This window comes from Aptenodytes patagonicus, chromosome 2, assembly GCF_965638725.1.
Source record: "Aptenodytes patagonicus chromosome 2, bAptPat1.pri.cur, whole genome shotgun sequence".
Taxonomy (NCBI): Eukaryota; Metazoa; Chordata; class Aves; order Sphenisciformes; family Spheniscidae; genus Aptenodytes; species Aptenodytes patagonicus.
The window spans coordinates 59543323-59559473 of record NC_134950.1 but is presented as its reverse complement, the minus strand read 5'-3'; the positions used below and the strand labels follow the sequence as shown (position 1 = coordinate 59559473).

At 38.4% G+C, this 16151-nt stretch overlaps 1 protein-coding gene across 1 annotated transcript in view; it reads right to left on the bottom strand.

Annotated features, from left to right (window-relative positions):
* Window positions 1-16151, bottom strand: part of CEP192 (centrosomal protein 192) — a 96593-nt gene that overhangs the window by 44416 nt on the left and 36026 nt on the right. Inside the window, exons 23-29 of the mRNA XM_076328963.1 lie at window positions 15936-16066; window positions 12272-13313; window positions 12035-12161; window positions 10426-10597; window positions 4897-5797; window positions 2969-3117; window positions 884-1114 (exon numbers count right to left, since the gene is read on the bottom strand). Coding sequence (XP_076185078.1) covers window positions 884-1114; window positions 2969-3117; window positions 4897-5797; window positions 10426-10597; window positions 12035-12161; window positions 12272-13313; window positions 15936-16066 — 2753 coding nt within the window. The remainder of the gene's footprint in view (window positions 1-883; window positions 1115-2968; window positions 3118-4896; window positions 5798-10425; window positions 10598-12034; window positions 12162-12271; window positions 13314-15935; window positions 16067-16151) is intronic.

Genomic DNA, 16151 nt, shown 5'->3' with positions numbered 1-16151 from the left:
TTTGCTGAATTATGTATTAAAAAATCCATTGAAACTTAAATTAAAATTTATGGAAGAAGCATAAAAAAAAAAATCACATCCATTCATGTGTATTCAACTAGAATATCATTACTTTAAAACATATACTTAGCCCAAAGCAGCTTAATACACCACCTTAAAATGCAAAAAAATTGTTAGCTGTGGTTAATGACTAAAAATTTTCCTTTTATCAGCAACGTCACAGACTGTAGTGTAATTTGTTCAGTCACCTCCAAAAGTACCATCAATCCCATTTCTGCCTGTCCATACTCTTAAATTTAGGACTATAGCCAGATTTAATTCTTAATGTCCCACTGTCTCCCATCTGGTTGCTCTTCATAAGACAAAAGACAAAGTATTTTATACATCCACTTACTTTTAATTTTTAATTAGTCCAAAATAAGAAAATAGTCTCTACAACCATAAATAAGCTGAAAGTAATAAGAAACCAAGACAAAGCCTACTTGATGTAAAAAATAAAGAAATCCTTACAATTGGTAATAAATGCTTTTTGTTACATTTTAATGCCCAATGGTATCCAACATAGCAGATACTTAGAAAGCATTAGGTGTTTAAGATCTCATCCATTCTTTTAATAATGAAAAAGCAATACCTTTTAATTTATACTTTTCAGACAGTTACATAATAATTCTTTGTTTCCAGCTAGGTGCTTTTCCACAGCTAAAACGTCCTGGATTGTTTATGAGAAGCTTATATAACTTTCTCCTATATTCCCTCCCCACTCCAAACATAAGAAATCCCAGGCTCCTTTGAGGAACAACCTTGCATTCCTATGCTTTTCCAGTGTCATTAAACTATTCATAAGATTCCACAAAAAAACCCAACACAATAAGCAGCTACTTACTTCTAAATTAGGATTTTCAGCAACTGCTGTCAGAACTACCCTACTTGCCAAAGCTTCTGCCTGAACGATTGTCTCAGGATCTGCAGAAACTGGCCAAGATGAAACGTTGAGAATACACTGAAAGATCCCCGAATGACAAGGTAAGAAAAGTATTTTCAGATCATTGGTAGAATAGGATCCTACGATGGTTTTGTTCTTGAAAACCAGACATTGATATTTCACAGGATCCATCTGAAAAACAAAATCTCTGTCATTTTCAACAGGCCTCTTGCCAGAGGACAGCTTCTTTCAAAATACCACATTTATCTGGCACCACTGCTCAACACAGACATTTTGTATACATTTTTGCTCAGTATTAATTATTGCGTCTTCATATTCATGTCCCACTTCCATCTCACTCAACTGTAGGCATTTTCTTTTAATTTAAAGAGTTAGGTAAGTCAGCCTGAAAGTTGCTGGGGTTTCTTTCCAGCATCTAGTGTAAGATTAACACTGGGATTATAGTATTTATTATATTTGAAAGTGAATTCATAAGTGAAGCCCTGATTTTTGAGAAAGAACAGCAGCAAAACAAACAAAGCCAATTCTACTTGGTGGTTTCTGCCATCAAAGGTGGGAGGAAGAGGTATGGTGGAAGAGTAACGGAAAGGTCAGTGTATGGAGTTCACCAGTAAATCCTAGTGCAGATGCCTTAAAGTTTCTGTTGTGAACATACTCATAGATAATCTTCAAGCAGGAGCAACAGACTGCAAGTCATGCTCAGTGTATGTCAGAGTTAACTTGACTGAAAAAAAATTTTTTTAGTTATATTGTGCAGCAAACAAATTAAATGTATATATTTATTCATGGAAACATCTGTAAATGGGACTGTCAACTGTAAAGTAATTTCATGAAAAAAATCACTTCCTGGTACAACAGAATCTCAGGTTTGAAGAGCTGCATAAGAGCCCCATGATACTGAGTGACTAGAAAAATATGTAAGAACTCTTAACTCTCATATACACGTGTGTATATATACACGAACACAGAATTGTGGTTTGGTGGTTTTTCAAGAGGAAATATTCAGAGAAAACGAGAGCAAAACCAGAAGTCATACTCCTGGAAAGATATGTGCTACATCTGCTGGAAAAATACACCTAAGGATATGGTAAGGATTTATAAAACTTAGAAGCAGCAATATATAAAGTGAATTACTGTCCATTATTTCTCAGTAATAAGGACCATCAGACAAAAACAGCAAGAATCAGATTAAAAAAAAGAAAAAAGCAGTAGTGCATAGAATCCTCAGCTGAACTGAACTGTGGACAACACTACACAATTTCAAAAGTTTAACTAGATAGAGAGCAGTCCACCAAAAACTAGTAAGAACAGAAATAACATCTGGCTCAAAAGTTCCCAAGCATCAAACTGCCAGAAGCTCAGAGTGTACTATGCTTGTTCTGTTGTTATATTCTTCTCTACTGAGAGTATTCATCAGTAAAGGAAATTAAATTATACTGATGGACCTTTAATCTAACTCATTCTAATGTTCTTGAGATCTTTTATGTCTGGAACTACTACTGTGATGACAGAAGTAGATAGAATTTAAAAGATTAAAGTGCAAGATGCCCAATCTATGGCCTACAAGCTACATATAACCCACAGAACAACCCATCTAGCTTGAAGTCTGCTCCAAGTATTTCTCACTCTCTGTCACACAAGATGTCCCGATTTCAAGAAAAATGGGAGCAAACTGCACAAAATGTTTTAGCAGCAACAGTCCTCAGTGTGGATGCTTTCTTTTTTAGGGCTGACTTTTCTTACATACAAAGGTGGGAATGAATAAGGAATAAATTCAAACCTACCACACTTTACAGACGCAAAACAATTCTACAAGTCAATTCCATCATGTGGCATTCACCTCTCTATGCCTACTTGTTGGAGTAAGTCAGGTGCCCTGCCTGAAAGAAGGTAGCACTGCTTTTGTGCATATTAACTATAAAATGGGAAAAAACTACAAACCTGTACAGAGGGGTCTAATTTTACCTATAACATCTGGTAAGATTACAGCATTATTCCTACAGCTTTATTAAAAAAATCTCTTACCTTTTCCCCATTAACTGAAACACTGAGTATTCCAATGCTGACCTGCAACCACCGTTCAGTTGGATTAAAAATGCTAAGAACCGTCTGTGATGCAATTCCCACACAACAAGCATTAGGGAACTTCAATTCTTCTGGTACTTTCACATGTCCTTTGGAAGAAAATATGCTCCTGTTAGTTCCAAGTACCCAGAAGCAAATCAGCACTCAGGCTGCCACCACGTCAAGTTTATAAACACATTTGACTAATGCTTCATTATGGCAAGGAAATGTTCGACTCCTACAGTCTTCATAAGAATGTTTTCCACAAGCCTGATACTCAGAATTTCAATCGTTTCTAATTTGCATCTTACTTGGAGTTCTACTGTCACAAACAAAAATATTTATGGAAATACCACATCCCATGCAGACACTAACCCACAAAGTATACATATACACCTTATATAAAATACTCAGTGTTCACAATTTAATCAGTACTAGCTCAACTCAGAAAATATGAATATCAGTATTACATCATCTTTAGAACATTTACACCAACAAAAAGGAAAAATCTTTTTTTACCAGAGTATAACTGTTACCTAAAAAGGTGTTCAGGCATTTTTTGCTACAGAAAATACTGAGTACTCCTAGAGTAGATTTTTGCTGTAGAAGTGCAGTCATCAAAAGTTATCACCAAATCCAAAAGAAATCCTGCTTCAAATATTTTACTTCCAGGAAGTCCTTACTTCTAAAATATTCAAAGTAACTCTTTCAGAGGAATTGCAACATTATAACGACAACTCAAAACTCAAATGAAAGTAGGAGTTCTCTGGCATGTGGAGGATCAATCGTCATTACACCCAGAAACCCACTAATGGGTACTCATGTCAAATTAAAAATTTGACTTCTCAGTTAGAGACACACGTAATCACCTGTAGTAGTTTTAGTTACTTGAGCAACAAGCTTTACTCTAAAGCCACACCCTCTTACTACACTCCAAAAAAGAAAATTTAGCACAAGTATGAAGGTGAAAATATAAACCAAGACTAGCATCACTGGAAATTAAGTTCAAAAACTCAAGTTTGCCAAAAAATCAAGCTTAGACTACATAGATATTCAGAGTTCAGAAACATGTATATTAAAAGCAGGCAAAGAGTAAGATTGTTCAAATTTTACTATTTTAAAATGTACTAAATGATCAATGATTTAGAACAATCAATAAACAGAAAATAACCTATAAACTGTCACAAATTCAAACCTTCAACCCCATTAGCCTGTCACTTTGTCTGAAAGAGTTGGCCAGAAAAAAAAGTATAACAAAAAACTAGAGAGATCATAGGTGAGAAGTCTTTAAAATAAAACACTCATTTGCATTGCTTAGGTTTAGAGCTAAGTCAAGATACAAAGAAATAGCAGAAAGTACAGAAGGCACTTGGCAGCTTCTTTCCCCTTCATAACCAGAAAACAGCTTAAGCCCTCCACTCTCCTCCTCGGATTTTTTTTGCTTAACTGACTGCCAATACCAAGTCAGGCTGGAGACAGAAATGTCATCTACTTTCCAGATAAAACGCAACTGAATTTCTAGAGCATGACTTGTCTTGCCTAGTATGAACTGCAGCTACGATTTCTCTTCCTCCTATGAAAGACAGTTCTGCATCCTTTAAACAAACACAAAACCACTAAATGCTGAAGAAGAAGAAAGCTGAAATCCTTCCAGATTATGAAAAATTTCTTTTAAGACTATTAGGGGGTCTATAATAGACATTGAATTCAGAGAACATGATTAAATAAGGAAAATTAGTAATACCTTTTTTTAAAATAACAAAGCTTGCATAAAGAATAATTGTGGTTACACTCAGTAGTCATCTTAATTTTATTTACTATATTAGCATCATCATTATCGCCATTCTTGTCCACAGCTGCATTTTAAACACACTAAAACACATGCTTACCAATATCAGGTGATTTTGGCAGCTCCCACTCGTTTCTACCAGCTCCAAGAGGTTGTCCAGTACAGGATTTTATATTTAAGATGTTCTTGTTCCAGGAAGTAGAGTGTGGATTACAAAGTGAAGCTGCACCCAATGAGCCAGGACCAATACTTGGACCTAGAGGAATTCCTACCATAAGTGGATTCTCAACATGTCCTGCAGGGATACCGGAACAAGGAAGCCCTGCTGGAAGACCAAAACCTGCAGAGCTGCAGCCATGCAACTGAGACAAAACTGTATTTCCAGTAGACAGTATATTTCCCAGATGCTGTTGTGCAAATGGAGTCGTTGCAAGAGAACGTCCCGTGAGCAATGTGGGAACAGAAGAAGAAATTGCTTGACTCTCAGAGGTAGTGACGTGGGATTTAAAGCTTGAAATAGGAACATATTGTTCACCAGATGAGTTTTGATTGAATGGCATGTAAGTGCTTAATCCAGGATATATGGGTAATACATTCAAGGATGGTAATCCTTGTCTCCGTGCTTTGCTTGTTTCATCCTGGCACGCTTCTTGTGCGTCAACATTAACAGAAAGTGGCTGAAAGATGCAGTATTTGCTTGGTAAAGCTGATTTAATATGGTCTAGCTCTTTATGATTTGCTGCTACATTTGAAGGAATAGATGCAAGCTGCTTTTCATTCTTCGGAAAACCTTCTTTGGACAGTTCTTGACCCAGTACATCATCAAGCTTTCTTTTAAGACCTCCAAGTTCATTTTCTTCTGATTTCTGGTCAATACTAAGCAGTGCTTCTTTTGTATTTCTTTGACATGAGTGGTCTTCCAGATTTTCATTTGTATGTTCCTGCGAAGGAGTTGGGCTGGCTCGAATTATTGTTGTGCTCAGTTCACTAGCATTTTCACTCTAGTAAACAAATACAATATGCAGTATTACAAATTTTAGAGAAGCAAATAGGGTACATAAAACAAGACAGACCTTAATACCGGTATTGCCATCCAATATAAATAATCAAGTTTGTCGAGTCTTGTCTGAAGTTTTGCTTTTCTAACATCTGTGGCTCCTCACCTCGAAAAAGAAAACCTGCAACTTCAACCTGTTTGCTGTCTAAAGTCACATTCTAGCTAGGTGTACTGGGTCTGGCTGGGATGGAGTTAATTTTCTTCACAGTAGCCCCTATGGTGCTGTATTTTTAGATTTGTGACCAAAACAATGTTGATAACATACCAGTGTTTTAGCTTTCGCTGAGCAGTGCTTGCACACAGTGTCAAGGCCTACTCCATTTCTCACTCTGCCACTCCAGAGAGTAGGCCAGGGGTGGGCAAGAGGTAGGGAGGGGACACGGTCAGGACAGCTGACCCCAACTGACCAAAGAGAGAATCCATGCCATGTAATAGCATGCTCAGTAATAAAACCGTGGGGGAATTTTTCCAAAGTAGCTGTTGCTTGGAGACTGGCTGGGCATTGGTCTGCTGGTAGCGAGTGACTGCTTTTGCATCACTTTCCCCCTCTTTCCCCCACCTTCACTTAAACTGTTTTTATCTCAACCCACCAGTCCCCCACCCCACCCCACCCTTTTGCCCTTCCAATTCTCTCCTCCATCCCACTGTGGGGGTGTGAGCAAGCAATTGGGGGTGGGGGGGGTGAGCCACCAGCTGGGGTCAACCTACCACACTAGGCATTAACACCAGAAGAATTCTCTGCTCTCTGAAGTTACTACCAACTAAGAGAGCTTCCACAGGGCCAAAATTGTTTGATTTTCTATGATTTTATACAGTCATTCTGTGGGAAAGTAACTGTACTATGAAAAAACCCTAATGGAGCAGATTCCTAAACTCACTGACAGATTCACAGACATTATTATTCTAAAAAACAGAGACCTGCAGCGAATTTTCTTATTTATTGTGTTTGGATCCAATACCACGAAGATTTTCATGTTTAAAAATGCATGAATCATAGAATTGTTTAGGTTGGAAAAGACCTTTGAGATCATCAAGGCCAATAGTAACCTACCACTGCCAAGTCCACCACTAAACCATGTCCCTAAGCACCACATCTACACGTCTTTTAAATACCTCCAGGGATGGGGACTCAACCACTTCCCTGGGCAGCCTGGTCCAATGCTTGACAACCCTTTCGGTGAAGAAATCTTTCCTAATATCCAATCTAAACTTCCCCTGGTGCAACTTGAGGCCGTTTCCTCTTGTCCTATCACTTGTTACTTGGGAGAAGAGACCAACACCCACCTCGCTACAACCTCCTTTCAGGTAGTTGTAGAGAGCGATGAGGTCTCCCCTCAGCCTCCTTTTCTCCAGGCTAAACAGTCCCAGTTCCCTCAGCCGCTCCTCATAACACTTGTGCTCTAGACCCTTCACCAGCTTCGTTGCCCTTCTCTGGACACGCTCCAGCACCTCAATGTCCTTCTTGTAGTGAGGGGCCCAAAACTGAACACAGTATTCGAGGTGCGGCCTCACCAGTGCCGAGTACAGGGGGACGATCACTTCCCTGCTCCTGCTGGCCACACTATTTCTGATACAATCAATCCTAATCAACCCTATTTCTGATAGAATCGATCCTAAATAGCAGCATCCAAGTGTGGTATAGATTATTTCTTTTCATATTCTTTATTACTTTCTTGAATGCAAAGGTGCTTACTAAGGTCTAAGTTTCTTCTAATAAGAAATGAAAATCCCCAAGCATTAGAGTCCACTAACAAAAAGCTGATGTGGTTAGGTATCAAATCTGTACTTAGGGTTCTTAGTAAAAGCTAAGGACCTAGAAGCAGTAAGTTACAGTAATATCACAGCAGACGGATTTTTTGAGAACAAAAAAACACCCCAACACACCACTGAAGACATACGTGCCAGCTTTTTAAGAAAAAAAAAAATTAAGAAGCTGAGTGGTCCTGAACCAAATCATTAATCAAAAAGGATTAGTTTAAGATGCATGAAAATGCACTGATACAAACACTTTCTTTGTGCACTTACACAAAGAAATCATTCAAGCCGAAAGACCTTCCATTTTGGCAGGTATGCATGGTGTAGGTGGAATGAGTGCACCTTATCCTGAGAGTCTTAGGATTTCTGTACTTAGGAATCAAACCAAGAGAAAAAAGAAGTATGAACCATAAATATGCATACACACAAATATGTTTCAAGGAATCTCCTATTGGGTTAACTGTCAAGAGCAGAAGTGATTACACGCTCTCATGCACTGTTCATAGCTACTAACAATAGCACTGGCACTAATCAGTGGAGGAGGACTGACCATGGGAGAACCACCCTCCCGCAACTGGCATCACACTTGGAAGTCTTCACAATATAGTGGATGGAACTCCAGGTATTTCCCCTACCGATCTGAAAAATGAAAGTGTTCTTGAGATGTGCTACAAAGGTTAATTTTTTTCTTGTGAAGTACATCCAGATCACAGATTCCATTTTCAAAAACGGAGTTTCAAAATAGTTCATAAAGTTTCAAACCCAAAACTAGACAGTGTGGTATCAAAGCAATCAGACATCAGCTCAGGACAGATGTACCTAGAGAACTCTGACACAGGAACAAGAGAGCTACACAAAAGGATGAAGAGCATCTACAGTATTAAGCAATTGTTCAGCTTAAGTAAACGGGACTTGGGACACAGGGAAAGGCATCTGAAAGAAGGGGAAAGAACAATAAAGTAGCTGATCAGATTGTTGTAGAAAAGTAAGCTGCAAGTTACAATCTTTTAAAAAGGGCATTCAGGGCAGCTGCCTGAGGTGAGATGGCTCACCAAGCCAAAACAACCAAACAAGAAATAAAAAAAATCATGCACCTTCGACAACCTGACCCCGGTATTAAAGGGAGAGGGCACCACTGGTTAGACAGATTGTGCTATAGGAAGTGTTCAGATCTGAAGATAACACTAACACAAACATTCTTGTTGTCTGTAAGAAGCTTCAGGCAAAGGACATGAAAATGGCTTTTAACAAGTACAGATGAGATTAAGATCTCTCCGTCTCTTTCTCTCTCAGTGGTCTCTCTCTCTCAGCGTAAAAGATTACTAACCTAAAGGAATAAATTACCACTGCAGCCTTATAAATGGGACTTACAAATGTACTCATAATACAAATGTAAAACTTTGGCAAAGTACTTGAGGATCTCCTTGCTAAACTACCCTGGAGAACAAAGACTACTCAAACACTCTGTCTCTTCAAGACAGAGGGGCAAACTAGTATGCAGCCAGTTACATCAAAGCATCAAGAGCCAGCCGTTTGCATGAGATGACAGCAATCTGGAACCATATGCATTTCAAACAGAGGATAGACCCAAGAGCTGATGCTATGCCAGCATTGACTGCAAGCAAATGCCCACTTAAATTTGCCCTTGGGTTCCTTCCTACAGGACTGCGATTCCCACTGGAAACATCAAGATGGAAAAGAACAGATATTCCCTGCGTAACTTGAGCAACTAGACCTAGAACAAAACGGGCTATAGGCCAGAACACATGCTTCCTTCTTCCTGATGCTTTCAGCATGAAGGAACATTGCTGCTGGTGTTCCTATAGGAGGAAGAAAAGGCTTCACTAAGCTTTCACTAGCCACCAGTTCTGAAAAGCCTCACCCTCTGCAAATGAAAAAAAAAAAGCATAGTACAGAGCATTTCTATTTCCTGTGTTAGAGGAATCCACAGCTAATAAAGATATTACAAAATAAATGTAACCACTCAGGTTTACACAGATATGGATGCAGTCAGAGAGGTTTTTCAGCTTTTGTTGTTTGTTTTTTAAAGTTCCATCCACACTTCCACACACTTTGGAAGGTGGGAGGCATAACAAAGATTCCAGATTCCAAGGAACCCATGGATTTAGATGAAAGAATGCCAATTATCTTAATCAGCATAAGACTACAAGTCTGAACAAAAGTTTCACTCTCAGAGTACACTCTTTTTGCTAAAGCAGTAAAAACAGTCAGAATGACTGTCAGAGGTAGAAAATGACAGCTTCAGTCCTGAAAAAAGAAGTTAAAGCTAAAATATGTATTTATAAACATTTCTCCAGGAAAAAAAAAGGAAAAATATTCTCCTAACAGCTGAAGCTGAGCAGAAAGGGAGCCTCAGGGGTGATGAAAGCAGATATAGATCCTACAAACTACTACTGGAATACTGCACTGCATTCCAAGAACAGAATGACTTAACAAGCAATTGGGGGGTGGGGAGGGGGAGGGAATCAAAGGGGAAAAACACACCAACTCTAACTTTTGAAAAAAGTTAGTAGTTCTTTGAATGTTTTACTTTTTTATATTCATTAGGGTTTGTGCATTTAACATAATCTATTTCAGAATTTAAATTTCTGAAACTGGGGAGTGGGGGAGAAGCAGAATACCTTTTCCCTATGCACAGCATGTCCTAAACTGTTCCAAAACCCTTAAGGCTTTTCTAATTTAGAATTAGTTTGACCATTTAAGGGTTTGGTTTGGGGGTGAGGGAGAGGTATTGTTTTGTTTGTTTGTTTTAAAGAAAGGGAATTAATACATATTTACAGTTCAAGATTTTCTTACCCAGTATGTCTCCGGATTATGTATTACAGCTGTGTTCTTAAGGGTACTGTCAGATGCAGAGACGTATGTTAATCTGCTCATGCTAGGACTTGAGTAAACTGACTGAGGTAGTACACTCTCTTTGCAAGAAGATTCCTGATAACATGATGTGCAAGTAAAGTCAGTTTCAGACCTGAAAACAGATTCAAAGTATATCAGTATTAGAATATATTTCTAATGCTGCCCCCAAGAAAAATCAATGCTATGCATTGGCTATACTATTCTAAAAATCAACTTACTTAGCCATTCTGTTTAGTACAGTCAGTAGAAATGAGAATTCAGCTCTCAATTAACCTTTACAAGTTCTAGCTTTGATGTACATAAAACTCATTTTCATTAGATATAAATCCGTAAGGCAAAGCATCAGAGTTCCACAACTGAACTCAGATGCTAAGGTCACAGAAACAACACAACAACTTATTAAAAGAAAAAAGGTGCATCAATATACTTGTATCTAACTAGATGGAAGAATGTCAAATAAAATCATTCAACATCCCAGGCATCACACATTAGTATTTCCTATTCACTGCTGAGATTCTCTTCACTTCACACACCTGAAAACACAGGATCTCTCACCACTTTGTCAAACATGAAGAGATAACATGAAAATGAGTAAAGTCACTGACAATTTTAACTGAAAATCCTAATGTCTATATAACACATTTGCAAAAATACACATACTTCTGCACATTTTAACTTCTGAGAAATGCCAGACAGCCTGTAATTCTAATATCATGTACAACACACTAACTGTAGTTAAATATCAGTGACCTTAAAAAATAAGGCAATCAGTTGCCTCCTCTTTTTATAAGAACGTATATAGCCATTGGCTACTTGCCATGTTTATATGTTTAAGACTACACAATCAACTTAGTTGTAATCTTATAGTTTATATAACACTTATTGTTATGGGAGCTCATTTAAAAAACATTGCCCTTTCAGTTGCTAAGAAATCTTAGACGCAAGTTGCAGTTTCAAAAGGTGAAGTGGTCAAAAGCAATACAAATATTTCTACCCATCCTCTCTCACAACAAGCAGTGGTATGAATCAGAGAACCAAACCGAGTGAAATACTTACAAGTTTAAAAAACACATCTTCATTGGTCTATACAATGTCAAGCTTTGTTATCATATAATTAACATCATAACCCCCAACCAAATAGCTTTATTTGTAATAGATTAATTACAGTAGAACAACAATTAATAAATATGGGATTTTATAGCTCCATCAACACAAAGCTTTAGGTATCTGAGATATATGACTAGCTAACAGGCTGAATATTTTGTATTCTTGCATTACTGGATAATCCCGAGCAGAAACAGCAATGTTCCTACCCAGCATCTCTGTCTCATCAGGCCAGTGAGGAAAATAAAAAGTTAACAATTGCTTAAGACTGCTTCCCCATATGCGTAATAAAAGCAAACAGAAAGCTTAGTCTAAGAATGAAGTCTTAGCCTAATAAAGATCTTCTATAAACTGAGATCAAGGTCAACATTCAAACTAAAACTTGATCCCTCAAAAATCTTCATGAAGCATTAATAATTCTTATAACTTGTATCAAGAAATTTACCCTGAAAATGCTGTTCCAGAAGTCTCACTAGGAGAAGAGTGGATTAGTGGTGAAGTTGAAGGTCTGAAGCTATACTGCTCATCCTCCAGAGGGTGCAAGTCACATTCAGGTAGAATGGGTTTATGCTCTGGTAAATAAACAGAATTTAATAACAGTATTTATTTAAGCACAGGGAACAAGTCTACTATCAAGAAATGCCTTTTCAACAACTAGTTACATTTATATAGGTTTACTTACCAGTACTATTCTGGAAAGTTGGGGAGAGCTTCTCAAAAGTTACATGTTTTGCATTCCCACCGCAAGCAGCACTGGTATCTTTGTTTCTCTTCTCTATTTTTGCATTTTGTTTCTTTTCATCATTGTTCAAATTCTGCGTAGGCTTTGCTTTTGTAGGACTTACTGAGACATATTTACTAGATTGCTTGGCAGGTTTTAAGTTGCTGAGTGACGGAGTGTTTCCTGTACTTCTTTCCACCAAATCATTACATGGCTCAGGAACAACATTTGTTGCTTGATCTACTGTTTCTGTGCCTTCCCCAATACAACATCTACTAGTGAGATCGTTGGTCTGGTAAGCAAGCAGACTTCTCTGTGCCACTTCCATTTTTGCTGCTAAAGGAATTCCACATGTCTGTGCTTCATTTCCAGTAGGTGAGGTTTGGGTATCGAGCGTATCTGATCTAAGATCAGCATTCACTGACTGTAAGTGTTTACTATTTACTAAATCTGACAACTTTTCTGAATATTTAACACTATTTGCAGGTACATCTTCATGGTTGGGAACACCAGATAGGCTAAAAAAATTCTGAATACCATTTTCTTCATTAAAATAATCCAGAAATCGTTTCTCCATTTCTTGCTGCTTGCTATGATTATTTATCAAGTCTTCTGCAAGAGTATCCTTATTGTTATCTTTACTCAGTAAAAAAGTATCAGGCATAAGGTTCTGGACTGATGCTTCATGTTTCACAATACTCTCGTATTCACTTTCATGTCCAATCTCATCTGTTTTTTTGAGGTATTTTTCCATATCAAATGCAGTATTTTCCACATTGCTAGATAATACCTGATTAGCAGAGAGTTCCATCTCTTTAACAATTCCAGGAAGGAAACATGTTCTTTTACTTTTATTAGAGAGTGACAACATCATAGCAGCTAGCTGGGAAGGATCAGCACTGGAGGAAGCATTAGCAATAGCAGAGGCTATTGTGCTAATACTCAGGACGGAGTCAGAATGATTAGATAAGCCGTCTTCAAACTTGTCTTTATGAATTCCATCCTACAACAAACCAAAATGAGCTAAGCTCCAAATCAAGAAATTTTTGTTTAGTGTTTTGGTGGTTGTCTCTTTTTTTTTTTAATTATTTTGCATTTCGTTATACGGTAATATATTAACATTTCTAGTTGTCACATATTTCATCGACTGTCAAGAAGGAATACTGCAATAGGCATAATTCTCATTGAACTGATTTTTTAAGTCTACTCCACAAAATTTTTTTAAATATTAAATAAAGATTGCCTGCTAGGAAGCCTTAGTTCCTGTAAAACTTCTGAAATCCTTAAGTGTTTTAATTCAGTTGGAAGAACTGGGAGTAAAATACCATCAGGAACAAACACAGCAGAGAAGAAACTACCATGACCAAATACACAGTATCTTCCCAATTAACTTTAAACCATCTGCCTCTGTACAAGGGGAAGGCAAAGCTATTTCTACAGTTTTCTCTATCACTCAAGTCTGATTTTGTCTTTAGTTTTCAATATTGGCTATTCTTAGCAAAGGGCATGGAATAAGTAGACAAACATGTCCAGACCACAATCCCTATCCACCTCTCTTAGATACAGATACATTCAGGAAGAAAAGAAAACATCTGTCCTCCTGTAGATATGCATGCATGTCTTCATAACATCCTCAGAAAAAGACTGATGAAGTATGGAGCAGATAAGTGGACCATGACCGGACTGAAAACTGGCTGGTCAAAGGGTTGTGATCAGCAGCACAAAGTCCAGCAGGTGGCCAGCCACTCACTAGTGGAGTACCCCAGGGATCAAGACTGGGGCCAGTACTGTTCAACATCTTCATTAATGACATGGATGATGGGGCAGAGTGCACCTTCAGCAAGTTTGCCCATCATACAAAATTGGGAGGTGCAGTTTATACACTAGTAGAGTGGGCTGTCATTCAGAGGGACCTCAACAGGCTGGAAAAATGGGCTGAGAAAGATCTCACGAAGTTCAAAGGGAAATGCCAAGACCAGCACCTGGATAACCCCATGCACCCGTACAGGCTGGGGACCGACCAGCTGGAAAGCAGCTTGGCAGAAAAGGACTTGCGGGGCCTAGTAGACATGAAGCTGACCATGAACCACCACCAATGTGCCCTTGTGGCAAAGGAGGCTGACAGCATCCTGAGCTGAAGAAGAAGTAAGAATTACAAAGAAGAAGTAAGCTGAGTAAGAAGAGTTGCCAGCAGGCTCAGGGAGGTGATCCTTCCCCTCTACTCAGCACTGGTTGTGACCACATCTGGGGTGCTGTGTCCAGTTATGGACTCCCCAGTAGAAGACAAGACACGGACATACTGGAGACAGTCTAGTGAAGGGCCACAAAGATGAGTAAGAACTTGGAGCATCTGTCATATGAGGAGAGAGCTGGAAATCTTTAGCATCACGAAGAAAAGGCTCAGGAGGAAATCTTACCAATGTGTACAAATACCTGACGGGGAGGGGAGGCGAGGGGGGCAGGGAGGAGTAAAGAAGATGGACCCACACTCTTCTCTAAGGTATCCAGTGAGAAGAAAGGCAACAGGCACAATTTTTAATACAGGAAATTCCATTTAAACATAAGGAATAGATTTTTAATGTCAACATGATCAAACACTGGAACAAGTTGCCCAGAGAGGACCCAGAGAGACTACAGAGTCTCCATCCTTGGAAATACTCAAAACGTGACCAGACCTTGAATAACCTGCTCTGTTTGACCTGGCTTTGAGCAAGAAGGGATGGACTAGATGATCTCCAGGAGTGCCTTCTGACCTCAACCGTTCTGTGATTTGTCTGTGTTTGAGAACATTTTAGCATCCATATCAGACTGAAGGTGACCTAAACTTGTACAAATTGAGGGTAGGGTAGATTAGAATCTGGATATACATGATCAAAACCCCAAATTACTCATTTTGTATCTAGAACAATAGAGATAATAATAAATTAGAAAGAAAAGCAATTATGGCAGTACACAGTCAGATGAGCGATCCAACCAGTCCTCCTGCATTTAAGTCTGCAGCCTTCATCATTTGATCAGCTAAACTAAGTCAATCTTGCTAGCTACCGACTCCTTTCAGCGATCATGTAGAAGGGCTGTTTCTGTAACTGAATGGGTCTGTATGTGTTATGCCTGATCAGAAAAAGAACATGACACGTTAAGGCAGAGAAGCTAGGATTACCAAATTGAAAATACACCTTTTTCAGACTTACACCACATCAATATTTTTGAATTTTATCAAGTAAAAGACTTAATTCACATGCTAAAGACACATTGTTTCATTAAAAAAAAAAGAAGGGGAAGACATAGCTGAAATTCAGAAACGTGATCGCAGAACATCAATAGCCTAGGAATCTCTCAAAAACTATGGGCTGACAGACCAAGCAACTCCAAAAGTGAAGTAGGGAGAAAAAGGAAAATGAGATGGTGATAGTAACACCTGACTCACCACAGGATGGTGGCATTCTAACAAAACTATCCTAACAAACAGTGGCACCTGCTAGGAATCAGATGATCAATATAAAAAGCAGTGAGCTGATATGAAAGTCCAAATCTAGCCGTACTCAAAGCAGCAATAATAATAGGAATTATTTGAATTTTGTTCAAGTTCATAGTTGCACTTAATAGAAAAATACAAGAGAAATACCTTTGCTTTACTTTTGGTAGCAGCTTCTATATTAATGCTCTTATGTATTCCAGCTGCAGTATCGATCCTATGCCATGCACCTTCACAACTGGCAGAATTTGCACGTTCTTTTGTTTGTGCTTCTATGTCATCTAAGAACAAAGAAAAAGACAGGGAATTAATTCACAGTAAGCTATCTAAACACCTGTATTCTTGGGATACACATGCTCCCTTAAC